Source organism: Grampus griseus (assembly GCF_964374135.1).
Source record: "Grampus griseus genome assembly, chromosome: 12".
Taxonomy (NCBI): Eukaryota; Metazoa; Chordata; class Mammalia; order Artiodactyla; family Delphinidae; genus Grampus; species Grampus griseus.
In genome coordinates, this window is record NC_139006.1 from 357,001 (window position 1) to 383,441 (window position 26,441).

At 51.1% G+C, this 26,441-nt stretch overlaps 1 protein-coding gene across 1 annotated transcript; it reads left to right on the top strand.

Moving 5' to 3' along the window:
• Window positions 1-1,194: 1,194 nt before the first annotated feature.
• ANKLE2 (ankyrin repeat and LEM domain containing 2) lies at window positions 1,195-25,286 on the top strand (the record flags this gene model as incomplete). Its single annotated transcript, XM_082667170.1, has 13 exons — window positions 1,195-1,378; window positions 8,303-8,773; window positions 11,340-11,546; window positions 12,579-12,772; window positions 12,850-13,038; window positions 15,822-15,944; window positions 17,570-17,636; window positions 18,837-19,009; window positions 20,373-20,479; window positions 21,324-21,514; window positions 21,815-22,457; window positions 23,006-23,137; window positions 23,444-25,286. 13 exons carry the CDS (start codon window positions 1,195-1,197, stop codon window positions 23,607-23,609), a joined length of 2,847 nt encoding a protein of 948 aa, XP_082523296.1. The 3' UTR covers window positions 23,610-25,286.
• Window positions 25,287-26,441: the final 1,155 nt, after the last annotated feature.

Below are 26,441 nucleotides of genomic sequence, written 5' to 3' on the forward strand. Positions count from 1 at the left end.
GGGTTTAATTTGCATTTCACCCATCCTCAAATTCACTGATTCTTCTGTTGTGCTCGATTGACTGTTAGTACCATCCAATTTTTTTTAACCAAGGATGTCAATTTTATTTCTTTAGGTTTCTATTTAAAAAGTTAATGTATAAATTACACAGTAAAATTAACCCTTTTTATTGTACATGCCTGAGAGTTTTGACAAGCATATGTAGTTGTGTGACACTACCACAATTAAGACAAAAGCTTCCAGCAGTCTTTAAAATTCCCTAAGCCACTTTATAGTCAGCCCCTCCCCCGCCCGCGGCGACCACTCCCCTGCCTGTCCCTTTGCGTGAACGTCCAGTGAATGGGGTCACACAGCGTGGAGCCTGACACCTTAGGTACAGCTGTGCATCCGTTTCTGGGAAGCCGTGGGTGCCCACAGGGCTAGGGTGGTGAGAAAGTAACCTACTCCGGCTAAGAGAGTAATCCGAGCCCGATAAGCCAGACGCAGAGACGAGTCTGCTGCAAAGTTAACAGGAGTCACGCTGCGGCTGGAAAGTCGGCTTGCTTCGGCCGAGAAACTCGTTCTCTAGAATCCCAAGCTGTCAGAACCTCTGCTGTTTGAAAGTGTGTCCGTGAGAGTAACATACCCGACGTTCGCCTGTAGGATCTTGGTCGCTTTTACCTGCCGAAGCAGCCAAGTTTCCACCCAGCGCAACACAAAGCTGGTTGTTTCCAGGGAAACCGGAGCGGTTCATTTGTGGTCCCGCCGAGACCGTAACCTGGGCCCGGCCAGCCTGCGGGCTGAAGCCCCAGCGCGGAATCCTCGCGGACCGCATGGCCGCGCGCCGAAGCCCGCCCAGGACGACCCCTCCCCCGGACACCGCGCCCCGGGCCTCTGGGACCGCTGGACCCGCCCCGGGGGGCCGTCCGCCCGCCCGAGGACCCCGCGTGCCGGCTGCCCGCGCCACTGCCTGACAGCGTCCTCACCGGCCCCGCGCCTGCAGGGGCTGCGGTCGCGCTCCTCCGTCGGGCCGCCGGGCGCGGAGGCGAGCGCCCTGTCTCGTGCGTGCAGACCCGGCCCCGCGCCGGCCGTCCCCGTGCGCGGCGCCGTCAGGCAGTGGCGCAGGCAGCCCGGCACGCGGGGTCCTCGGGCGGGCGGACCTGGGCGGCGGCGGCGGCTGCGGCGACGGCAACGGCGACAGGACGAACGGCGGCGATGCTGTGGCCGCGGCTGGCGGCGGCCGAGTGGGCGGCGCTGGCCTGGGAGCTGCTGGGCGCCTCGGTGCTGCTGATCGCGGTGCGCTGGCTGGTGCGGCGGCTGGATAGGCGGCCGCGGGGCCTGGGCCGGAGCGGGCCCCCCGACCCGCCCTGCGCGGCCGCGGGCCCAGTCCCTGATCCAGGTAAGGCCGGTCCGCCGGTGGGCCCGCGCCCCTCCCCGGCCTGGATCCTCAGCCCCCTCTTCCCCAGGCCGGGACCCCCTCCCCTCCCCTCCCGCCTCCCGGGGCTCTCCTCCCCGGCCTGAGTCGGGGGTTCTGGGAAAAGACCTGGAGTAAAAATCACGAGTTCTCCGCGCACAGACGGTGGGAGAGGGTAGAGGGTGGGAGCCTGGGTGCCGCGTCTGTGCGCAGTTTTGCTGGTTTGACCCCCTGATTTGACTGAGAAGACCGTGTGCGCCCTGCGCGCTTCCGGAACGCGCCTTCGTTCAGTTTTCATTCACCCTCTTACCCGCAAGTCTGGTTTCTTCCTGGAGGATAAGCAAGAGCTCCTCAAGTACCCTGATAAGATGAAATTTTATTAGCAGAAAGCATAGTTGATGACCTACCTTGAACTCTGAGGGCTAAAGCCGTCCTTATGGGTGACTTAGTTTTTACAGCTGGGGAAACAGGCTCCAGGAAGGTCCTGCTCGGCAGAGATGACACAGGTCCAAGGCAGAAGCCAGGTGGGGACGTAGGCCTGTTGACACGAGGTCCAGCTTGCCTTCCACCCTGTTGAGATGCTGATTGTCCTACCTTCTCTCATCCCCTTAAGAAAGTTTCAGGTGGCACTTTTAGGAAACAGCATGCTCAGTTGTCCAGTTACACTGTCAACACCGTGCCAGAGAACCCAGCGCAGGACGCCAGAGTCGAAAGGCTTGCAGACCCTAAAGCTAAAGGACGTGTGAGGCCAGTGGGGTCTGGGGCTACGAGATTAGAGTTTCGAGTGACTTATTCATTAAATTCTTTTTTAATTTTTAGCTTTCATTTCTAAGTCATTAATACAGAGCAAATAAACACATGTGAAAAGATGTTCGACATCACCAGCCAGTAGTGAAATACAAATGGAACTTACAATGAGATACCACCACACACCTATGAGAATGGCTAAGATAAAAAATACCGACGACATTTGGTAATGCTGGTGGAAATGCTGAGAAACTGGGTCTCATTTACTGCTGGTAGAAATTTTAAAGGTGCAGCCATTCTGAGGTCAGACTGCCAGTTTCTCAAATAGTCGAACCTGTACTGCACTCCTGCGCATTATCCTAGAAGGACGAAAACTTATTTTCACACAAAAACCCATATGCGATTGTTTATAGCTTTATTTGTAATTGCCCAAAACTGGAAACAGCCCAGTTGTGTCTCGAGGGGTGAATGGTAAAACTGGCACCTCCGAGCTGTGGAATGCTGCTCAGCAGTGAGGCAGAACTGTTGATCCATCAGCAGCTTGGGTGGAGCTCAAGGGCATCACGCTGAGTGAAAAAAGCCGGTCTCAGAAAGTCTGTAGTGTACAATTCCATTTATGTAACATTCTTGAAACGGAAGTATTATAACGACAGAGGACAAGTCAGTGGTTGCCGAGGGTAGGGGACAGTGGCGGAGGTTGGATATGACAGTAAAAGGTCAGCAGGAGGGAGATCTTTGTGGTGATGGAACAGTTCAGGAACCAGTCATGTCCACGTGAAGCTATACGTGTGATAAACGATCATGGAATTACATACAGAGAGCCACAAGAGGAGAGTGGCTGCAGCACCTGGTGAGGCCACGGTCTAGTTTGCTATGCTACGCCAGGGTCAGCTGCCTGGTTTGGATGACGCACTGCAGTGTTTACGGTGTGCCACTGAGGGAAGCCACGTGATGGGTCCACAGGACCTCTCTGTACTGTTTTTCAACTTCTTGTGTTTATTATTATTACAAAATAAGCAGTTAATGAAATCCACTTAGGTTCCCCAATGTTAGTATCTTACATAATCACTACAAGTAGGAAAGCCAGGAAGTATTATCCAGTCTGCAGACCTACATCAGTTTCCTATACCTGTACCTTTACATCTCTGTCTATCTATCAGTCAGTGGATGGAGGTCTGGCAGACACTTCTAATTCCAGCCCAGGGTCAGCAAACTGTGGCCCACGGGCCAGATCCTGCCCGCACCTGTTTTTGAAACACAGCCATATTCTTCCTTCTGTGGCTCTTGAGTGTTTGGGGGGACTTAGGCTCACAAAGACTCAAAATTTACTCCCCAGCCCTTTACAGAAGTTTGCTGAGGGCTTCTCCCTTCTCAGTGAGGAGACTGGCTCTCATTAGCCACAGTGTATCCAATTATTTGCTGGTTCCTAGAGCACACATAAGATAGCTTCGGAATTGCTCACCTATACCACTGTGAAAACCCACCTGCCAGCTAGAGTATAGTGTTTGTCTGTCCTTCCTCTGTCTTTACCCTTAGAGGACGTGGTCACGTGCTGTTATCTTTCAGTTAGTACGTTCCTTCTCTCCCACTCATTATGATACGAACTTGTAACACCCTTGAGCGAATTTGTTTTGGTTTGCGTTCCACTTGGGGGTCTCCCCCTGTCTATTTGTTTATCCACGTATTTTTTGTGTATGTGAATTAAACATGCTTCTAAAGGTCAGAACATGTAAAGGCGTATTCAGAAGTGCTGCTCCCCCTGCCCTCTGTCCTTACTGTCTGGTTCACACCCTCCCCTGAAGCTAAGCAGTCTCGTTATTTTCTGCTTTATCCTTTGTTTCTTTTCCACACGTGAGCAGATACTTGTTTATTGTATTAAGAATATTAGTAACAGGGTGTCCCTGGTGGCGCAGCGGTTAAGAATCCACCTGCCAATGCCGGGGACGTGGGTTCGAGCCCTGGTCCGGGAAGATCCCACGTGCCGCGGAGCAACTAATAAGCCCGTGCTCCACAACTACTGAGCCTGCAAGCCACAACTACTAAGCCCATGTGCCACAATTACTGAAGTCCGCGTGTCTAGAGCCCACGCACCGCAAGGAAGAGCAGCCCCCACTAGCTGCAATTAGAGAAAGCCCCGCACGCAGCAACGAAGACCCAACGCAGCCAAAAATTAAAAAAAAGAAAAGAATATTAGAAACAGAGTGTACATGTTTGTCTTTATTCAAGTTGACTTTCTAGCGTGCTATGTATTCTCCAAGGCTGATAAGTCTGTATTACTTGATAACTTCATAGCCCTAACTGACATTAATGGATAATTTGTCAGTGTCAAACACATCCATTATTTTATCTAATTCTCATTACAAGCTAAGAAGTAGAGCTGTTATGTCTTTTTTATAGATGAGGAAACTGTGGCTTAGAGTTACATAACTTGCCCAAGCTCACCCAGTTAGTGATATAATGTAATGTAATTGTTCCATTTGGGGCTTGCTTGATTACAAGGACAGAACCCCCTCAGACTAGCCTGTCTTAAAAAGGTAGCTTTTAGGACTTCCCTGGTGGTGCAGTGGTTAAGAATCCGCCTGCCAATGTAGGGGACATGGGTTCGAGCTCTGGTTTGGAAGGATATCCCAGGTGCCACAGAGTAACTAAGCCCGTGCGCCACAACTACTGAGCCTGTGTTCTAGAGCCCGCGAGCCACAACTACTGAAGCCCGCGTGCCTAGAGCCCATGCTCCGCAACAAGAGAAGCCACCACAATGAGAAGCCCGCGCACCACAACGAAGAGTGGCCCCTGCTCGCTTCAACTAGAGAAAAGCCCACTTGCAGCAATGAAGACCCAACACAGCCATAAATAAATAAATAAATAAATAAATTTACTGGAAAAAAGGTAGCTTTTGAGTAAACACACAGGGAGGCTATGCAGAAGAGAATATTACTAGGATTGGGTGGATTCCTCTCTGTTTATTCCTGGCATCTGCCCTAGTCGCCCCTACTCCTCAGACTTTGCCTTGCATGTGGCTTCAGCCTGTCCTATACCTTTCATATCAGTTCCTTATCACTTCTGTTGCCCTTATACCCAATATTCAGAGACTACCCTTAGGGGTGCTCCCTGAGTGGAATCCTGTGGTCAGTTGGCCTCCCCCTTCATGTTCTTTGGCAGCTCTAGAGGGGGCTGTGCAATACATTCACTGTTTAAAATAAGTAATAGCCATTTTTGAAATCTTGGAGGGGGGAGGGTGGTATCATAAAAAGTTATTAAAAAAGAAATATGCAGAAATTTCCATCCAGCTGCAAGTATTAGGTATTAGTATTTTGAGTCTTGTTTTATCTGTCACTGCCCCCTCTGTTTTGCTCTCCTGGAGTAATTTAAAGCCAATCCTGGGATATCCTATAATTTCATCTGTAAACACCTCCTAAAAGCCTCTACTCTAGCTTCACTGATAAACAGTATTAACACGTCCGGTTCTTTCTTGATCGCCTCTTCAAGTCTGTCTTCTTTCTCACCTGTCTTTCAATCTCTGTTGTTACTCAGATCCCATTCTTGTCTTACTGGCCATGTGTGTTCCTTGTTATCCCTGGGTTATAGCCACCGCCTATGGGCTCATGACTCCCGGAGCTGTTTTTCTCACTCTGAGCTTATCTTCTGAATCTCAGACTTGAAAATCAGAATGCCCACTTGATGTGCAGTGGGTGTTTCTAATGCTCAACGCCTAAATCCCCATTTGTTCTTTCATATTCTCTGCCTTGGGCAGAATCTCTTTCTAAGCGTCCAGGCTGGAAACCTAGGTATTATCTATCGTAGGCTGACTGCAATCCCTCAGACACCCCCCCACCCACCGACCCCAGCATCTAATCTGTGGTCGAGACATCCCTTTTCTCTAGTCTGAGCACTCATCTCCAGCCCCATTAACTGCAGCAGTGGCCTGTACCCTGTCGTTTCTTACCTTCTCCCCAATTCTGGCTGACCATGCTTAAACCTCTACCCCATAGATTTAACTGCTCTTCCTGTAAATATACTGATTAAAGCTCCAGCTGCAGTTCACATCCGCTTGCTTGGTGGCTGAATAACTTGAACAAGTTTACTTAGCTTCTCTGATTTAGGATCTCCATCTGTACAGCAGGAGTGAGCAGTGGTGAAAAATCTCCATGTGGAGTTATCGTGAATTTTAAATAATTTCGTGCAGGCAGGGTGCTTAGGACAGAGCCAGGCATGTGGGAAGCCCCCCAGACGTTAAACATTAGCTGTTTGTTTTCAGTATTAGCAAAATGACTGTGGAGCTATCTGTATGCTCTTCTGTTTAAATCTTTGCATAATTTCTCATGACTTATGAAATAAAGTGCAAATGTATCCATAGGATAACTTTCTGCAGTTGGAGTTTTGACGCATATTATCCAGTTGCTTTCCTGGGAATTTGTTCCTAATCACACTGCAGGTGACAGCTGATGGGTGTGCCTGTTTCCCCAGCATGCTGACCTCCCTAGAATGTTGGTGTGATCAGATCATGTCATGACACTGGGCTGTAAGATTCTTGTCCGAATGAACCAGACACTGCCTATCTTAATCTTGTTTAGATTGTTATAAATCCGGAAACAAAAACCTAATGAAAATTCTCATAGAAAGTTCATAGACTCCAGAGAATATGGGGAAATAGTGGATTGAAATGAAAATTTGAAGCCAGGTTTTTTTTTTTTTTGGCTGTGCCACGAGGCTTGCAGGATCTTAGTTCCACGACTAGGGATTGAACCCCCTGCAATGGAAGCATGGAGTCCTAACCACTACCGCCAGGGAATTCCCTGAAGCGAGCGTTTTTGCCACTTTTTAAAAAATTGAAGTGTAGTTGATTTACAATATCATATTAGGTTCAGGTTACAGCATAGTGATTCAGTATTCTTAGATTGTACTCCATTAAAAGTTAAAGTTATTACAAGATAATGGCTATAATTTCCTGTGCTGTACAATCTATCCTCGTTCCTTGTCTAGTTTATACATAGACATCTCTTAATCCCATACCCCTATCTTGCCCCTCCCCTCTCTTTTCTCCCCACTAGTAACCACTAGGTCCCTCAATCTGTGAGTCTGTTTCTTTTTTGTTGTATTCACTAGTTCGTTTTATTTTTTAGATTCCACACATTCGTGATTACACGCAGTATTTGTCTTTCTCTGCCTGACGTACTTCACTCAGCATAATACCCTCCTTGTCCATCCATGTTGCCGCCAATGGCAGGATTTCATTCTTTTTTATAGCTGAGTAGTATTCCATTGTGTGTACATGCCACATCTTTATCCATTGATCTGTTGATGGACACTTAGGTTGCTTCCATATCTTGGCTATTGTAAATAATGCTGCTATGAACATTGGGGTGCACATAGTTTTTCAAATTAATGTTTTTGTTTTCTTTCTAAGAGTGGAATTGCTGGATCATATGGTAGTTCTATCTATTTATTTATTTAATTTGGCTGCATCGGTCTTAGTTGCAGCACTTGGGATCTTTAATGCAGCATGCGGGACCTTTCGTTGCGGTGCATAGGCTTCTCTCTAGTTGTGGCGTGAGGGCTCAAGAGTGCATGGGCTTAGTTGCCTGGCGGCATGTGGGATCTTAGTTCCCTGACCAGGGATTGAACCCACATCCCCTGCATTGGAAGGCGGACCACCAGGGAAGTCCCTATTTTTAGTTTTTTGAGGAACCTCCATACTGTTCTCCATAGTGGCTGCACCAATTCGCATTCCCACCAACAGTGCAAGAGGGTTCCCTTTTCTCCACACCCTCTCCAGCATTTATCATTTGTAGGCTTTTTAATGATGGGCGTTCTGACCAGTGTGAGGTGATATCTCATTGTGGTTTTGACTTGAATTTCTCTAATAATTAGTGATGTTGAGCACCTTTGCATGTGCCTGTTGGCCATCTGTATGTCTTCTTTGGAGAACTGTCTATTCAGGTCTTCACCTCCTTGGTTAAGTTTATTCCTAGGCATTTTATTCTTTTTGATGTGATTTTAAACGGGATTTATTTTTTACTTTCTCTTTCTGGTAGTTCATTATCAGTGTATAAAAAAGTAACAGATTTCTGTGCATTAATCTTGCATCCTGCAACTTTGCTGAATTCGTTTAAGAGAAGATGTACTTTACAGCCATCAGATTGATTTTTGTTGTCTTGGGCCTAGGTGAAATGACAATGGATACCATCTTGGCTCGATTGAAACTCCTGAATCCAGATGACCTTAGAGAAGAAGTTATCAAAGCTGGATTGAAATGTGGACCCATTACATCAACCACAAGGTTTATTTTTGAGAAAAAGTTGGCTCGGGCTTTATTAGAGCACAGTACACTGCCTTCGCACCCTCCAGACCACGCCACTGCAGGTGCCCCAGCCCTGGGCCAGGACACACAAAGGGTTGTGAAGTCTGCGGTAGGGAGCCCGGTTGAGCGGGTCAGCTTTTCTGAAGACAGAGATTTTGGTTATAGTGTGGGCTTGAATCCTCCGGAGGAAGATGCCGTGACGTCTGAGACCTGCTCAGTGCCTTTCAGTGCCTTGGCCGGGGTCGGCAGCCACGAAGCCATGCTGCGGGCCTCTGCAGAGCCGCCTCTATACTATGGGGTGTGCCCAGCGTACGAGGACGCCCCGGCGAGAAATGGTAATGTGACCAGCGCCGTGGTTCTTACACAGGTGGTGCGTGGACAGCAGGGGGAGAGGGGTTTTGAAAATCACAGACTACAGAGGAGAAGAAAGAAGACTTTAAACACCATAATCTTATCACTCCAAATTAACCATTGTTAGCATTTTTATATAGTATGTTCCTGAATTTTTTGTAAATCTATATAGAAAGTTTTAGAAATTAAGAAAATTGGATTCTGTGGAGATATACTTCACTTACAGATATTTATGGGCTGGTTCCATTTTTTGATTAACCATCTCCCTCCCTTTTTTTAAAAATAAATTTATTTATTTTTGGCTGCGTGGGGTCTTTGTTGCTGCACGCGGGCTTTCTCTAGTTGCGGCGAGCGGGGGCTACTCTTCATTGCAGTGCGCGGGCTTCTCATTGCGGTGGCTTCTCTTGTTGTGGAGCACGGGCTGTAGGTGCACGGGCTTCAGTAGTTGTGGCTCGCGGGCTCTAGAGCACAGGCTCAGTAGTTGTGGCACGCGGGCTTAGTTGCTCCATGGCATGTGGCATCTTCCTGGACCAGGGCTGAAACCCACGTCCCCTGCATTGGCAGGCAGATTCTTAACCACTGCGCCACCAGGGAAGTTCCTCTCCTCCTTTCTCCTTTTTCCTTTTTTTTCAAATTCACTGTAACCTGACCACCTCTTATATTAATGAATGCAAATGGCCAATGAAGGTATAAATGATTTTCAACATTAAAGAGTTGTAATTTTAAACAAGACTAAAATAGATAGGATTGGAAAGAAGTAATGAAAGCTTGATGTTGATCAGAATGAAGTTGCATTTTGTAAAACAAAGTATATATGATGTATACATTTTATAGTCTGTAAAGTAAAAGTGAAATTTCTTCCTCCCCACCAGAATCTTACTCTGTAGAAGTAACCACTTAATAAGTACTTTTGTGTATCATTCCTCACCCTACTTACTCTGTTTTATTCGTATATATAAATTTACATTATTTTTATTTTTAATATATTTAAATTTAAGAAAAATATATATCTGTATGTATGTACATTGTTTTTATTTTTATAAAATTGGTAACTATAAGTGTCCGGTCAAAAGGTATGCATTTTTAAAACTTTGAGGGCTACTGCCCTCCAAACGGTGTTACCATTCACTGTGGATGAGAGAGTAACTTTTCCAGTCTCTCTGCTATACAATATGGAATGTACATTCTTATCTATCTAAAAACAGAAAACGGGCGTCTCGTTTCTATTCCATCAACCATACTGCATGTTATTAAACTTCCCTTTTTGTCTTTCAAATAAGGGAAATCTCTATCTTGATTTAGGTCTATTACCTTTTTTTTTCTTTTTTTCCTTGTGTATTTCATTCCTGTGACTCATGTATTTTGTAACTGGAAGTTTGTGCTTCTTAATTTCCCTCAACTTTTCCGTTAATCCACCCACCCACCTCTGGCAACCACTTGTTTTCTGTATCTGTTACTCAGTTTCTGTTTTGTTTGTTTTGTTTTTTAGATTCCACATAAGTGAAATCATATGGTATTTGTCTTTCTCTGTCTGACTTATTTCACTCAGCATAATACCCTCCTTGTCCATCCATATTGCCGCAAATGGCAAGACTTCATTCTTTCTTTCTTTCTTTATTTGTGGCATGCGGGCCTCTCACTGCCGTGGCCTCTCCCGTTGCGGAGCACAGGCTCCGGACGCGCAGGCCCAGCGACCATGGCTCACGGGTCCAGCCGCCCCGCGGCATGTGGGATCTTCCCGAACCGGGGCAGGAACCCGTGCCCCCTGCATTGGCAGGTGGACTCCCAACCACTGCGCCACCAGGGAAGCCCCTATTGACCTTTTTTTTTAAATAAGTAAATAAATTTATTTATTTATTTATTTTTGGCTGCATTTGGTCTTCGTTGCTGCGCGCGGGCTTTCTCTAGTTGGGGCGAGCAGGGGGCTGCTCTTTGTTGCGGTGCATGGGCTTCTCATTGTGGTAGCTTCTCTTGTTGCGGAGCACGGGCTCTAGGCACGTGGGCTCAGTAGTTGTGGCTCGCGGGCTCAGTAGTTGTGGCTCATGGGCTCAGTAGTTGTGGCTCGCGGGCTCTAGAGCACAGGCTCAGTAGTTGTGGTGCATGGGCTTAGTTGCCCCACGGCCTGTGGGATCTTACTTCCCTGACCAGGGATCAAACCCACATCCCCTGCATTGGAAGGCAGATTCTTAACCACTGGACCACCAGGGAAGTCCCTAGTCATAGTTTTTTACTTACTTTTTAAAATTATTTTTATTTAGATCGTTAGTCCAAAAATTTTACTTTTTGGTATGGAATAGTATACTTGGATATAAAAACTACATATACAGGTACAAGATATGTATCATTTATATCCATGTACATACATATGATCAAAGTTATTGTGTTCTTTTCACTAAGTAAACCCTTTTTTCTTGAAGATTAAAACTCTGAAATATTAATAAGAGAAAAACCAGACCACTGGCTAACAGTCGTTAGTTACCAAACCCAGGGCTTCAAGTGTGAACTAAGTGACGGTGGCTGCAGTTCCTCGTCTCTGCTTTTCCCACACAGAAAGGATTCATGTTTATGAAGACAAGAAGGAAGCCTTGCAAGCTGTCAAAATGATCAAAGGATCCCGATTTAAGGCTTTTACAAGCAGAGAAGATGCAGAGAAATTTGCTAGAGGAACTTGTGATTATTTCCCTTCTCCAAGCAAAACCTCTTCACCACTTTCTCCTGTGAAAACAGTGCCGCTCTTCAGCAGTGGTGGGTTAAGAGGTAAATTGTCTGGCATTACTGTCAGATTTACTCCTGGGTATTTTGTTCCCTCTTTCCTGGTAACTAGTTCTCTCCACCTTTGAGAGCAGCCTGGTTTGCTGGGAACAGAGAGCTGAGGCCCAGGCCATGGAGCAGCTGGAGGAGGGTGGGTCAGTAGGCTGGTCTGGGTGGAAGTGGCAGGGGCCAAGTGGGTCAGGCAGCTGCTGAGGGGACCGTGGGAGAAGCCGCAAAAGGGCCTCCATCGCCTTCTGTCCTGTCCCCTTTGTCACACTCTTGTCCCTGTGGCCTGTTGGGTTCAGGGCCTTTTTAGGTGCTGAGACCTTTCTACTTCCCCCCGTGAAGCTACACTTCCTTCTAGGACTGTGGCACCTGCTTGGCTGCAGACGATTCTGCGGTGGCTGAACCGTCCAGCCAGAAAGCTGGCCAGCGCCACTCCTAGCTCAGGACCAGGGTCTTGTGAGGGGCCTTTGCTGTCAGCATCGTACAGAACCCCGGCATCCCAGCCTCGTCTGGTCCCCTCCACTCCATGGGCTCACGGCTGCTCTGCTCCCCAGGCTGGCTGGGGCTCCCGAGGATGCGCCTTTCCTTGCAGACGGTTGGCCTTGGATCGAGAGTCCGTGTGCCACCTCACGGAGGCCAGAGTGATTTGGGGCGCTTAGAGGCTCCTCACACTTGGTGAAGGTTCCTCAAGATAGCCTTCCTACCTCCGCAGGTGTCGTGATTCAGCAGAAGTCCCTCCTGGCTCCCTGCCTTTCTGGGGGTGCTCCTGGCTCTTGGAAGGCCCCTCGCGAGTGTGGGTGGCGTCCTGGCCGCGTGCCCTCGCACTCCTCCCCCGCCTTCTCCGCAGAGCCCTCCCCTCGCTGCTGCGGGCTGGGACACACGTCCGTCTGCTGTGGATCAGCTTGTTGCTTACTTTTCACTACAAGGAGATCGTCAGCCTCTGTGGGAAAGATTTTCTTGCCCTCAGTGAAGCGCATAGTGGATGATGAGAAAATGTGAACTTAAATGTTCTTAAATTCTGTCTCTTAACAGATGGGTTGTACTTGTCTGATTCAGAAACAGCAAGCAAAGAGCGAGCAAACAGTTATAAAAGTCCTCGTACACAAGATCTCACGGCCAAACTTCGGAAAGCTGTGGAGAAGGGAGAGGAAGACACCTTTTCCGACCTTATCTGGAGTAATCCCCGGTATCTGATTGGTTCAGGGGACAACCCGACCATCGTACAGGTAAGCCTGCTTCCAGCATCATAGCATCAAGACTGCGGTGATGAAAGTGAAGCCCAAAATCTGTGGTTTTGTTCCAGGAAGGATGTCGGTACAATGTCATGCACGTTGCTGCCAAAGAGAACCAGGCTGCCCTGTGCCAGCTGACCCTGGAGACGCTGGAGAACCCCGAGTTTATGCGGCTCATGTACCCGGACGACGAGCCGCATATGCTGGAGAAACGCATCTGCTACGTGGTGGACCTGTACCTCAACACCCCTGACAGAGTGGTGCGCCTCGTAGCCGGGCTCAGGGTGGAAACAGTGTTTGGGTGTTTATTTACCATGTCTCTGCACTGCGTCAGCTCAGAGGAGATGTGCGTTTGTTGAGGTCAGAGAACTCAGAAAGATACGGTTGGACCCAGACCCGCTCACACGTGAGAAGTGCACCCCGCTGGCTGGCGCGCCGGGGTCCCAGCTGGGGTGGAGCCATCCCCAGGACACGTCCCTCCTGGCCTTTGTTCAGAGAGTCCCAAGCTGATAGGAGGGTGGGCGAGTGCCACAAAGCTAAAGGGAGAAGGACGTAGGAAGGTTTTGGTGCCTTGTAGTCTAGTGTCCTAGATATGTCTTTCTTTAAATTTTTATTTCATTTATTTATTTATTTTGGCCGCGTCAGGTCTTAGTTGCGGCATGCGGGATCTTTCGTTGCGGCGCCCGAGCTTCTCTCTAGTTGTGGCATTGGGTTTTTCTCTCTCTAAGACGTGTGGGCTCAGTAGCTGCAGCATGCGGGATTAGTTGCCCCGTGGCACGTGGCATCTTAGCTCCCCGACCAGGGATCGAACCCATGTGCCCTGCATTGGAAGGCGAATTCTTTACCCCTGGATAACCAGGGAAGTTCCAGTGGGGAGATGGTGCACAAAGCTTAAGTAAGGATTCTTGAAACAGAAGAGTTTTTACATATTTATATGAGGGAAAACCCAGAGATGGCTGAGAACCAAGGATTGTTTCTGAGAGAAACCTAGGTGTGTGAGAAGTCGTGGTGGGCAGGAGAGGGAATTTTAAAAAGCCTATTGTATTATTTCGTAACATACTGAATATGATACATTGAACCCCAGAACTGCAAGCAAGAATAACTTCTCAATTAGCAAGAAAGAAAAGGGGGAATGGAGATAAATTTGGCCATGCTAGCAAAATTAAAGAAGGGCATAAAAGAGAAAACGGTAGCTACATGAAAGCAATAGTAAGTGTGAAATAGGGCAGAAGGAACCAAATCCAAGTGTATGAGACTAAGTGTGAACACAGTAAGGCTGTGCGACACTTCAGTCGGGAAGTGTAGCTCCTACACGCGATGCAGGACACGTGCCCGGCGGGAAATACAGTCTTCTCTTAACGCCTGCAGCGCTTGTTGAAAATACGCATCTGTGGATCCACAGAGACCGCTGAATAAATTCTGGAAACTAGATGTTACAGGTCACGTCCCCTGACCATAGGCGCTAAGAGTAGGAATCGCCTCAAGCGCCTGGACTGTGCAGCAAGGCCGGGGGCTCCCCAGAGGGTGTGGTGTGGAGGAAAAGCGGGGTCACCAGGCGTGGTGGGAGGGCCCACAGCCTGCCGGCTGCGCGGGAATGGGGCAGAGGCTGGGGTCAAGTTGGCGGGGCTCGGAGCAGGTTAGAGAAGGACGTTGTGTGGGTGAGGGAGAGGGGTGGCCAGGAGGAAAGGGGTGTGGGGGGCATGTTGCGGTCTGATGCCCTGAACGCCGAGTGGACGCGGCCGCCCCGATGTGCAGCGGCCCCGGCCCCGTGGGGCTGGCCGGGAGCTGTGCCGATGCTGGAGCCTGGGCCGCAGGGCTGGAGGCGACTCAGGTAGACCATGGACCAGGAAGCGCCTGACTGGAGCATAGCTCTGCTCGTTCTTCCTGTGCCGTCTGCAGCTGTGGAAGGCCGGCCGGAGGTGCTGACAGGGCCTGGGTGGCCCACGGAGCCCCGGCGGCTGACTGTGTGGGAGAGGGAGTGGTGGTGCCGACAGGATGTTGAGGTAGCGAGATGCCCCTAGAAGGTGTGGAGCAGGGATCGGAGCCGGCCTGAGGGTATTTGCTTGCACAAGGCCCCGGGGTCGCCTAGTGGAGTGGGGGCTGGAGCTGGGGGAGAAACTCTGGGCGAATGCAGCATGGCGTCCGGAGGGAGGGACCTGAGGGCTGGAACGTGCGGTGGCCGCAGGTGGACTTGAGCGAGTTCTGTTTGGGATGAGCTGCCTCTGAGCCTGAGGCTGTCCAGGTGAAGGTGCCGGAGGTGGTGGTTCCACAGCTCGGGGGCTGCTGGCCTGCGGGCAGCCCGGGGAAGGATGCCACCAGGGGCAGGTCCGCACTGGAAAACCTCGTGAAGTCAGGAGGGGAGAGTTTCGTTTGCTGCAACACTAGCGACTAGAGAAAGTTCTCAGCACAGACCGGATCGTGGTCTTTGCTTCATTCTGGAGGTTGTCTGCATCTGTTTATTTTGCTTTTGTTTGTTTGTTTTTGTTTGTTTTTGTTCTTGCTGTACGCGGGCCTCTCACTGTTGTGGCCTCTCCCATTGCGGAGCACAGGCTCCGGACGTGCAAGCTCAGTGGCCATGGCTCACGGGCCCAGCCGCTCCGCGGCATGTGGGATCCTCCCGGACCGGGCACAAACCCCTGTCCCCTGCATCGGCAGGCAGACACTCAACCACTGCGCCACCAGGGAAGCCCTATTTTGCTTTTTGAACATTGATTTTAAGACATTGTACAGGGCCCTGAGTTGTTAAAGCTGCCGTTTGCTGAGCAGGTGTTACACCCTAGCTCTGTTGTAAGCTTCCCACAGGCACTAGACACGCAGGAACTGGGACGTTGTGCCGGGCTCACGCCCTGGCATAAAGTGGGTGTGTGCTAGCATGCCAGTTGCTTTTCAGTTATAAAAGCACTGTCTTTTTATAGTCTTTTATTTTTGAGTGTTTTTGTTTGATTGTTTGTTTTACTAAATACCTATTTTTACCTTAAAGCAACCTTAGGAAGCAAAAAAGTGTGTATAAGAAGTAAGTGTTCTTCCTTTTCATCTCTCTCAGGGCTACGACACACCATTGCATTTTGCTTGTAAGTTTGGAAACGCAGATGTGGTCAATGTGCTCTCTTCACACCCTTTGATTGTAAAAAACCCAAGAAATAAATATGATAAAACACCTGAAGATGTAAGTACCTATTAAAATGCTATTACTACATAGTGTTAGAAATGAAAATACATAAAATTACAGTCTGCGATCACAGCTGTTGTGACCACGCAGGTAACTCTGTGTGACTGTGTGTGCCTTGTGGCACACCTTAGAGCCCTAATTGCTGAGTAAGATGCACTCTGTGAAGACGCTGCCTCTGTAAAGCCAGGAGGGAGTGAACTGCCTGTTTGCTGATTTTATTTTCCTGAAACTGGTGGTCAGGTTGTTCTCAGCAGCTCACTGTCTTTTGTCAAGTTCCCTCTGTGAGTCCTTCAGCTGACCAGGGTCAGAGAGAGCAGAGGAGGTGGCACTCACGCTGCTGCTGCTGCTGGTGAGGATGGTGCTGGTGAGGATGGTGGTGACTGACTGATGGATGGTGGAGATGGTGATGATGGTGGGGTAGCGTGCTGGTGAGGATGCTGCTGCTGCAAGTAGCTGACATGTGTTGAGCTCAGTGTGCACCAGGCGCTGTCCTGAGCCCCTCCCCGGTATTCTCACCTGGCCCATACAAGCCTTAGGAAGCAGGCCTTGTCGTGATCTGTCAGCAGTTGGGCACATGTGCCTTAGAGAGGGCAGAGGTGCCTCTGTGCAGTGAGGTGGAGAGGAGAGTGGGCCTGAAAAGAACTGGAAGATGGCTCATTTGTACCAGGCATTGGAGTTGTGAGCTGGCCTGGACCTGCCAGCCCTTTGGAAGTAGAATCTGTAAGATCCGATTCTGGCAGTGCCACTTCCTCTGTAGTTGCTGGGATTATATAAGTCGTGCCCACTTCTGTAGAAAGTTTAGAATACAGGTAAAAAGGATAAAATTTACCGGACAATTCCGCAACTCAGAAATTACCATTATTTTGCATAAATCTGACTCAACTTTTGTGTGCATGGGTATGTGTATTTTCTCCATATAAAGTGCTATCTGGTAACACGTTTTTAGAGCGCTGGGCATCTCACAATCAGTCACAGAAGTTAGAAGAAAATGCTTGCAGTACTTGAAGGGTCCACTGTGCGGTTGTAGTTTGTTTCTGTCACAGGCTGGCAGGAGGTGGTAATTTTGTGGTTCCTTCCTTCTTATTTTAAGGTTATTGGTTCTTTTGGGTTTTTTTATTGTTTGTAGCTAAAATGTTCACAGTTCTCTAATGGCTGAGAACATCGATTCCTGTAGTTGCAAGAATAAAACTTGTGTTCGTGTTAGATGGGAGTTGTATATCAACCCAGCCAAACCATAGCAGACAGGCTCCTAGCCAGGGAGGCGCCCAGACCGAAGGTTCGGGCGTGTCTGCATCTCTGCTCTGACTTGATGGTGTACCTTAAGATTTCCTTTCCTTGCAGAAAAGTAGGAAATGGAGAGCAGCATGAAGAAAGAAGACAAAATTCGCCTGTAATCTCAGAGCTGGTTCTTCTTTGTCCTGGCCCCTCGAAGCCGTTACAGAACGAGAAGGAGGGCTCCGCTGTTCCACACGCGTTTTTATTGTGGGCTTCATGAGATGCTCAGCGTTAGGACACTACCCTCGTTTCACCGACTTTACAAGTTGCCCTTATGAAATCATTTTAATGATAAGATGTGATCAGTCAGATTTAGAGCGTTTACGTGCTCTGTTTTTTTAAAACAGGTTATTTGTGAAAGAAGCAAAAATAAATCTGTGGAACTGAAGGAGCGGATTAGAGACTATTTAAAGGGTAAGTGGGGAGTGGGCGCCCGAGGTGTGGCCCACGGTGGGGCAAGTCCTGGGCGGCATCTAGGCCAGGCCTTGTATGCAGGAGTGAAGCAGGGGCTGCTGGGAGCCTCCGAGTTACCCTGTGCTGCCCCTCCCGCTCCTGGGAGACCGACTTGCCTGTCATTTGTCTGTTGCTCACGGCCTTGCCCCTCGACCTCCGCAGCCCTCTTCCTCGGGCACAGCCTGCAGGGTGGCGGGGAGGTGGGAGGGGCCTGCCTGGAGCCCCTTGGCCAGCCGGTCCCCCGCCCTGCGGCCTCGCCGCCCCGCATCGCCACACTCCAGGCCGAGGGCCTTTCAGACCGTGGCCTGCGGGGCAGCGCTTCGCACTCGGCTTTCGGGGCCTGGCGCCTCTGGACCCAAGCTCCCGGCTCGCAGGCCGCAGGGGCGCGAAGGCAGCCAGGGGCGGGAGGCATTTCCCAGCCCTTCCTCTGCCTTGTTTCCGGGCAGTTTGAGGAGTTGGCCCCGCGCGCTGGAGGGCCTGGCCTCGGATGCTTGAGGCTCTTCGGCCTCCCCCGTCTGCCCGTCCTTACTTCTCTCTCGGCTGCCATTCCTACCCGACTCCCCGTTGGTCTCCGTTTAGTGCAGGGGTCGGCCAGGCCTGCGGTGGCGCCCGGCGGCCACCACTGTCGCTCGCCCGATGTCTCTGGGCCTTTCCTGCCCCCCGCCCCATCCCTGTGGCCTCGCTGCCTTTCTTCTTTCCAGGTTGTGATTCTAGGTCTGTTTGGAGACGGGTGTTCAATGATACAAAACTGTAACGTACGAAACAGAAGAGGGAGCTGGGGAGGGAGGGGGTCAAACGTGTCTTCTTTGTAATGTTCCTCTGCTTGGCTTCCGCTGCTCTGGTTCACAGGTCCTGCCTCGTAAGAACCTGGGGGTGAGCAGGTGTTTGCCGCCCCCCCCTCCTTCTTTTTACTTCCCTGCAGAGGAAGAACGCAGGGCTCGTTATGTGCAGGAGTCTGGCGTGGACTGGCCTCTTGCCCGGGTCCTTTGGCTCCGGGGCTGTGGCGGCCTTTTCATTCACCGTTAGCATCGCTGGCTCACGTGCAGAGCCCGTGGGGTAGCAACCGCGCTGTTGCCCAGGCTGGTTCCCAGGTGCCTGACATCCACTGGGTGTGGGGCTGTCCACGCAGATGGTCCAGCCCTGGTGTGTTTCCTCTCCCAGGTCACTACTACGTGCCCCTCCTGAGGGCAGAGGACACGTCTTCTCCCGTGATCGGGGAGCTGTGGTCTTCAGACCACCCGGGCGAGGTCTCTCACATCAGCCACGGTGGAGGTGGCCCCAGAGACCCCGTTCTGACCCTGCGAGCCTTTGCAGGGCCCCTGAGTCCGTCCAAGGTGAGCATCTGTGGAAGCTTCTGGAATAGCTCCTGGCCATCCCACCAGCATGCTGGGTTGTTCCAGCCTTTTGCTTTGTGTTTGGTCCTGGAGACCAGGACCCCAGAGAGTTGTCAGTGAGGCTTCAGAACTTCCCTGGAGAAACGAGTGTCTTGACCCTGTTCTTTCTTTCTTTCTTTATTTTTTAACATTTATTTACTTATTTTTAAATTTATTTTATTATTTTTATTTTATTTTTGGCTGTGTTGGGTCTTTGTTGCTGCACATGGGCTTTCTCTAGTTGCAGGTAGCGGTGGCTTCTCTTGTTGTGGAGCACAGGCTCTAGGCGCTCAGGCTTCAGTAGTTGCGGCACGTGGGCTCAGTAGTTGTGGCTCGTGGGCTCTAGAGCGCAGGTTCAGTAGTTGTGATGCACGGGCTTAGTTGCTCCGCAGCACGTGGGATCTTCCCACACCAGGGCTCAAACCCATGTCCCCTGCATTGGCAGGCGGATTCCTAACCACTGTGCCACCAGGGAAGCCTGCCCCTGTTTTCATTAGCCAGGGCAGGTATGTGATGAGCCGTGCTTCCGAGAAGCGAGGTTTACCTGGGCTAACGCTCCTCACACCAGCGTCACCTGACTCCCCTCCCCCAGGTGCCCATGGCCCTTCGCACACCATATTGCCCAGGTGGCTAGGCTGTCCATTCCAGGGTCCTTGGATTTGTACTGTCACTAGGAAACTTCCATTTGCAGACTCCGGTGTTCACCTTCCAGACTGAGGTACTTCATACACTGACCTGTATATAATCTTTCCTCTTAAAAGAAAGTTGTGGCTTCCCTGGTGGCGCAGTGGTTGAGAGTCCAGCTGCCGATGCAGGGGATGTGGGTTCATGCCCCGGTCCAGGAAGATCCCACATGCCGCGGAGTGGCTGGGCCCGTGAGCCATGGCTGCTGAGCCTGCGCGTCCGGAGCCTGTGTTCCACGACGGGAGAGGCTGCAACAGTGAGAGGCCCGCAAAAAAAAAGAAGAAAAGAAAAGAAAGTTGTAACTATCGATAGTTAGTTCCCTGAAACTATAAAAACGTTAGGATTAGATTCAGCTGCATGAAATACCGAAAGCACAAATATTTATTTTCCTGTCATGTGATGGCAAGGTGACTCAAGGCCCTTGGGGTGACAGCTCTGCAGTGTCTCCCTCGGGGCCTCCTGGGTCAGCTCTGATCCTCAGCCCAGCCCAGGCCTTGCCAGGGTCCCTCCTGGCCTCACCGGGACGCAGCCACGGCCCCTTAGCTCCAGGGCAGTGGGCATGTTGCGCGCGCTGGGTTGGTGGGGGAGGGCTGCCTGGTGACGTGGATGCCTAGCGCAGCTTAACACACTTCTGTTCTAGGCAGAAGATTTTCGCCGACTCTGGAAAACCCCGCCTCGAGAGAAAGCGGGCTTCTTCCACAGCGTCAGGAAGTCTGATCCGGAGAGAGGCATCGAGAGAGTGGGAAGGTACTTCAAGGGCACGAAGTGACAGAGGGCCAAGTGCTGGTGTCACCTCGCGTGCTGTGCCCTCGTGTGCTGACTGGGGCTTTCAAAACAGCAGTTCCCAGAAGGCGTTGACTGGAGACTTTTAAGGCCTTTTCACTAAGGTCTAATTCCTTGCGAACGTGCCCCCTGCAGCTTGTGCAGCAAAAGTCTCCGTTAAAACAGTCCCTCCCGGGGGTGGGGTGGCCGAGGGGCATGACAGTGTGTGGGAGAAGGTGCCGCACAGCCATGGAGAAGATCAAACACAAGAGGGGGGCGTGGCCAGAAGCTGCTAGTGAAAGAAGCCCCTGAAAAGTGTTTTCCACAGTTCAGAAACTAATTTACAGTGTGAGCAAATAAAGCTCAATTGAATCATTTTAGAACTTTTTCTCAAAATATGTGCCCAGCCTTAGGTTTACGACTTGAAAGTGAAAAGGACCTCTAAATGTTCATGTCTGGCCCAAACCCGAATCATCTCCGACTTTGTACGGTTTCATGAGAACCGAAATGTCCTGTTAGTGGAGTTTTACCGTTTGCCCTTTTTTTGATGGCTCGTGAGTGTCGGTGTGAGCACTACACTTCGGCTGGCGTCTCCTTTCTCCCCGTGACCCTGGCTTGCTCTGTAACAGGGTCCTACCCAGTGATGGAGTGCTGCTTCAGGAAGTGGAGTGCACTAATTCAGCCCCAAATTTAGGATAACATGGAATTGTGGCCAAGGTTGCAGGTGCCGTTTTGGCACTTCCAGTGTCAAATGGCCCTTTTCTGTTTAGTTAGTTCTGTGAGTTTTTCTTCTGGTCTCACAACTGGTTAATTTGCTTTATTCTTACAGGCAGCTGGCTCATGAGCTGGGGTATCCCTGGGTCGAATACTGGGACTTTCTGGGCTGTTTTGTTGATCTGTCTTCCCAGGCGGGCCTGCAAAAACTAGAAGAATATCTCACCCAGCAGGAAGTGGGCAAAAAGACCCAACAAGACATGGGGGAAAATGCCGCCTGTCTGCAGGAGGACGCCTCAGCCCTCGGTAAGAGCATGCAGTGCGTCTGCGGCCGGCGGGACTGGCAGCCCGTCCTGTGGCCGCATCCGTGGCAACCAGCCGGCTTCCTTCTCCTTTTCCTGCCTGTGAGGGGGAACAGCTGGGCCTGGAGCCTGGCATTCTGTCTGCGGGCTCCTGCTTGCCTTTCCCAAGGCATGTTGCAAGTGGTTTTCTGTCGTGGAATCTGAGGAGGGAGGGGGCTTGGAATGCGGGAGTGACTCGTCGCAGGGTTTGCGCTGTGCGGGGTGACACCCCACAGCCCCCATCCATACCGTCTCTCCCTCACAGGCCGTCACAGGAAGTGCAGCAGTTCCATCTCCGTGAGGGCGTTTCTAGATGAAGATGATGACATGAGCTTGGAAGAGATCAAAAACCGGCAAAACACAGCCCGAAACCACACCCAGCCCACGGTGGCTGCTTTTGGAGACTCGGGGTGTGACATCCTTCCCTTGGAGCAGAAGACAGACCTCATAGAAGCCTCAGCCCCGACCAGTCCCCGCAGCAGCAGAAATGGGTTTTGCAGCCCCCCGAGTGACAGCAAGACCCTGGGTGGGAAGAGGCCAAAGGCCCCAAGTGGGGAGGACGCCTTCCTGTCACCTGTCTCCGGCTTGACTGTGGAGTTCGATAAACTGAATTTGCAGAATCTACAAAGTAGCTTTTCTAATAAGACACCCCGTCCAACTGTGAAAACTAGAGATAAGAAGATCCTGACATCAAGAGTGAACCCAGCAGAAAGTGACATGTTAGGACCTCTTGCTGCTGACAAACTCGGGAATGACCAAGGAAGGACAGAGCACGGAATGTCAGCTGGAATGGCTGACATGTGCCTGGACCCCGACAGTCCCACGCAAGAGGCCCGTCACGGTGGCAGTTCTGAGCCCTCGGGGGTGCCTGCCTCGAAAGAGTCCGTCCAGAGCCTCTTCCTTTTTGGGTATGAGTCGGGAAGCACACACACGTCGAGGGGCAGTGGGCACGGGCGCCACTGTGTGATTCCCAGACAGTTCCCTCCACCCTGGCCTGCCTGACAGGCACTTGTGGTTCCGTCTCCCTCGCGAGTCTATGTGGCTCCTCGGGTGTCCTCCAGGCCGGTGGGAGATGGCAGTCTCCTTGCTCACTCGTCCTTGCAGCCTCTTTGCTTCCCACAATCACTGAGCTGTCCTGTGGGTTTAGTTTGTTTTTGGAAGAAAGGTCGTCTTGGGGTCGGTCTCAGTTGCCCGGCTGATGGCCCGTCCCACCTTCTGCTCCATCATCCTGGAGGGGGGGTACGCAGAGCGCATCTTCCCAGCAGGGCTGGGGCCGGAGTCTCTTCCCGCGGGCAGTGCGTCCCCCCGCTGCCTGGATGTCGGCCGGACCGCCGGAGCCTGCGGTGGCGGTGCTGGGGCCTCACACACGCCTCTGTTGCTCTGCTGGTTCTGAAGGGGGCGGTGGCACCAGGTGCGTGTGTGGTCACGGCTGTTCTGCTTCTCTCGCACCTTCTAGAGAAGAGCCGTCAAAACTGGATCGCGATGTTCTGGCGGCCCTGGAGTGTGCGGACGTGGACCCTCACCAGTACCCGGCCCTGCACAGGTGGAGGAGTGCCGTGCTGCGCTACTCGCCCGCGGACAGACAGAGGTACCTGCAGCCCGGCGGACGGTGTCGCCAGGTTCACGGGGGAGCTCCCCGCCCTTGGCCGGGGGTGGCGGAGCAGAAGGGGTGCTGCTGAGAGCTGAGGGGGGCGGGGTGGGGCAGCCAGGGTTCCGCTCCGGTCCCGCGCCCCTCGTGCGGGACGCAGTAGTGTGAGCTTGCAGTCACGTGGGAGGCGTCTCTTCCCGGAGCCCCAGTGGTCCCCGGGTCGGGGGCGCGGCTCCGGTCTGTGGCCTCCGCTCTCCCCACCCCGCCCCGCCGTCCCTGCTGACCGCCCGTTCTCCGTTTCCTCAGCTGGCCCAGCCCCTCGCTGAAAGGGAAGGTGAAGTCTCAGCTGCTGGACACCGGTGGCCCTCCTAGCGGCGGCAGCCCCGGGCGCTGCAGCCCCGGGCGCTACAGCCCCGCTCGCAGGGGCCACCTCCACCGGATGGCGCGCCTGGCCCAGCTCGCCACCTTGTAGGGCCCGTGCGCGCTGCTGGGGCGGTCAGCTTTTTCTTTGGGTTTAAAAAAAAAAAACAAAAGGAAAAAAGGAACAAGGAAAGGTAATGTGTTTATTGCTAAAGTTTCACCCAGAGAAAGAATATCAGTCCTCATTTAGAGGGTAAAAGAATTTTAGAAGATGCAGGTGTCCTGTGTAAAATGTCGCTGATACTTGGAGAGAAGTGGGTGAAAGCGAACTCAGACGCAGATTTCCTGGAAACCGTCAGTGTGGTGGCGACAGGCTCGTTAGCTGCCCCAGGGGCACAGGAGGGCACCAGAGAAGCCGGGGCGCCCCGCAGGCCCCCGTCCCCCGAGAGTAGCTGCATTCACTTCAGCTTTGTTCCTAAAACACAGGTGACTTTCGTGCCTCTTCCTTTCCTGGGGAGGGTGTTTGACTTCCTGGCTCGTGACAGAAAAGCCTCTCTGCTTTGCTGCTCAGCCCCGCTGGTTAGACAGTGGCGAGGTGGGCATCCAGGAGTGAACGAGCCTTCAACGTGTTGGAGACTTGCAGCGACAGTTACAAGTTGAGTCATTTAAGTGAGTGACCAGAGGATGAAACTAGCTTTTCTCTTGGAAAAAGTCTAGCCGTTGGGAGCCATGCAAAGAGTCACACACAGCTCCCTCACCAGCAGTCACTGGAAGGTGATTTCCTTTTCACCAGCACTTGACCTTTCACAGTGCACCTTATTTAGCTGCCAGTGCAGTGGTAGTAAAATAATCTGAACGGCGTTGCCTAGTTTCGAAATGTACCCCATATTTTAGAACACATTTCAGTTGGATTTGCTTTATGAAAGAGCATTGCGTTTTGGTACAGAAAAGAAAGGTTTACTTTGGAGGACGTATCTGATCCCAGCTCCGTTCCTTTAGTGCAGTTTGTCGTCCCTCCCCCTTGGCTGTACCTGCTGGAGGGTCTGCGCACAGAGCTTTCTGTGCCAGGACGCTGCAGCTGAGCTGAGGGCTGTTTCTCTGGGTGTCACCAACGACTGCTCACAGCGGTGTTCTGGGGACACTGCCAGTGTTTTATCCAAAGTGAAAACTTCTAACGCTTCTGCGGAGTTCAGTGCCTTTTGTAAATCACTTTTGGTTTTCCCGAACTTACTTTTTGAGAATATACAGTGATAGCAAGTAGACGTGAGATTTTTTAGTTGTAAATATTCTGAATTTAAATTTATGTAAAAAAAAACCCAGAAACTTATTTCTTTCACACGATAACGAGAGGCAGGTCAGGAATATTGGAACCAAGATTTGGATTTTAAAATTCAAAAAGTTGTTACACAGGGTGTTTTCACTTGTGTAGCAGACGACTTAAGCCTAAGACAGAAAAATACATTCTGTTCTAAAAACCAAATGGCATTTAAAAGACATCTCTATTCTCAAAGAAATCAGAACACAGATGTAGTCATAGTGATGATCTGTTTTGTCTAAAATTTGACCGTGCCGTCCTATATATTTTTGTAAATATTCAGATGGAAGCTAAAGTGATTTGCCCGTATTTTGCAGACTTCTGCTCCTGTTTTCTGAAGTTTAGGCCTTCTTTGATTGTTTCTCCATTTGTTTGTATAAGTTGGCCCCGGTTCCACTGAATGCATAGTCATGTGTCCTGTGGTGATTTTGTCTTTTTAAAACTACTTAATGAAATAAATTATTTTTAAAACCATGTGATCATCATTCTGAGCTTTCAGGAAGACCTCTCTCGCCTGTGCCCAGGCAAAGTGTCCTTTTTAGCAAACTTTTAAGCAGTGTTTTGGTTAAACAGAACATTGATCTGAGAGTGGTTTATCTGCTGTTTGGGGCCCTTTCCTTCCTAACAACACGGTTGTGAAAAACCTTGGCATCAGTTCAACTATCGAATATTTTATAACTGCCCTGGGAAATGGGGAACCTTTTTCTGACATTGACAGTGTGTCGCTTCTTCAGTTGGGAAGAGGTGACAGGAACCCTCTGAGCGGGGGGCAGCGGCTAAGGTGCCACGGGCTGCATGCAGGCGGCTCCGGAAGGTTCCCCGCTCCTGGATCCAGACGGACCCTCCGGGATAGTGTTTGGATGTTTCCAGAGGCATTTGCAGCTCAGAGGGAACAGCTGTGGGGTGACTGCCTCGTCAGGCGTCCCCAGCCGGGTCTGCCCCCCAGGCTGCTGGAACCACACAGGTCTGTGCGCGCGCAAGGCCCGCAGGGAGGGGTTTCTTCTTACACGTGCCCTCGGCCTCCTTCCTCAGCCGTCTCAAAAGAAAGGAAATATTGTGGAACAAACAGCAACACGGTCAGTAGGAACCACTACTGTTCCCACTGCTGTCAGCTCAGGATCCCTCCTGTCACACGGGCTCTTGGGGTGGTTTTCCACCTTGGTCAAGCTTAGGATGACGTTCCCGACATTTCAGAAGTTCTCGGTCATCTGTCCTACCTCGGGGCGGTTTCCAGTGCGACCTCCCTGGGCCCCTGTAACTAACTGACCCCGTCCAAACACCACTGTCCTGCTCCTGGGCTCCTTTCCTGTTTCTAAAATGCTGCCTTGCTTCTCAAAGGTCAAGTGTAAAGGGTGGACACGCCACGGAAAAGCCAGGTCTGCAGACAGGACAGCAGGGTGGCCGCGCAAGCCCGAGGGTCCAGGGGCCCAGGGCCCGGCCGCGGGGCCTCACAGCGCCCGAGGCCAGACACGGTGCCGCCTCTGGCTTTTCTGGTCTCAGCCGTTAGCACAGCCCCTGGGTAACTTGTCTCAACTATTTCGCAGAATGGTGTGTGCCTGCTGCTTTTACTTACCGAGCTCACTGTCCTGGGTCAGGGCCTCTCACTGAGGCCCCTGGCGGGCAGACACC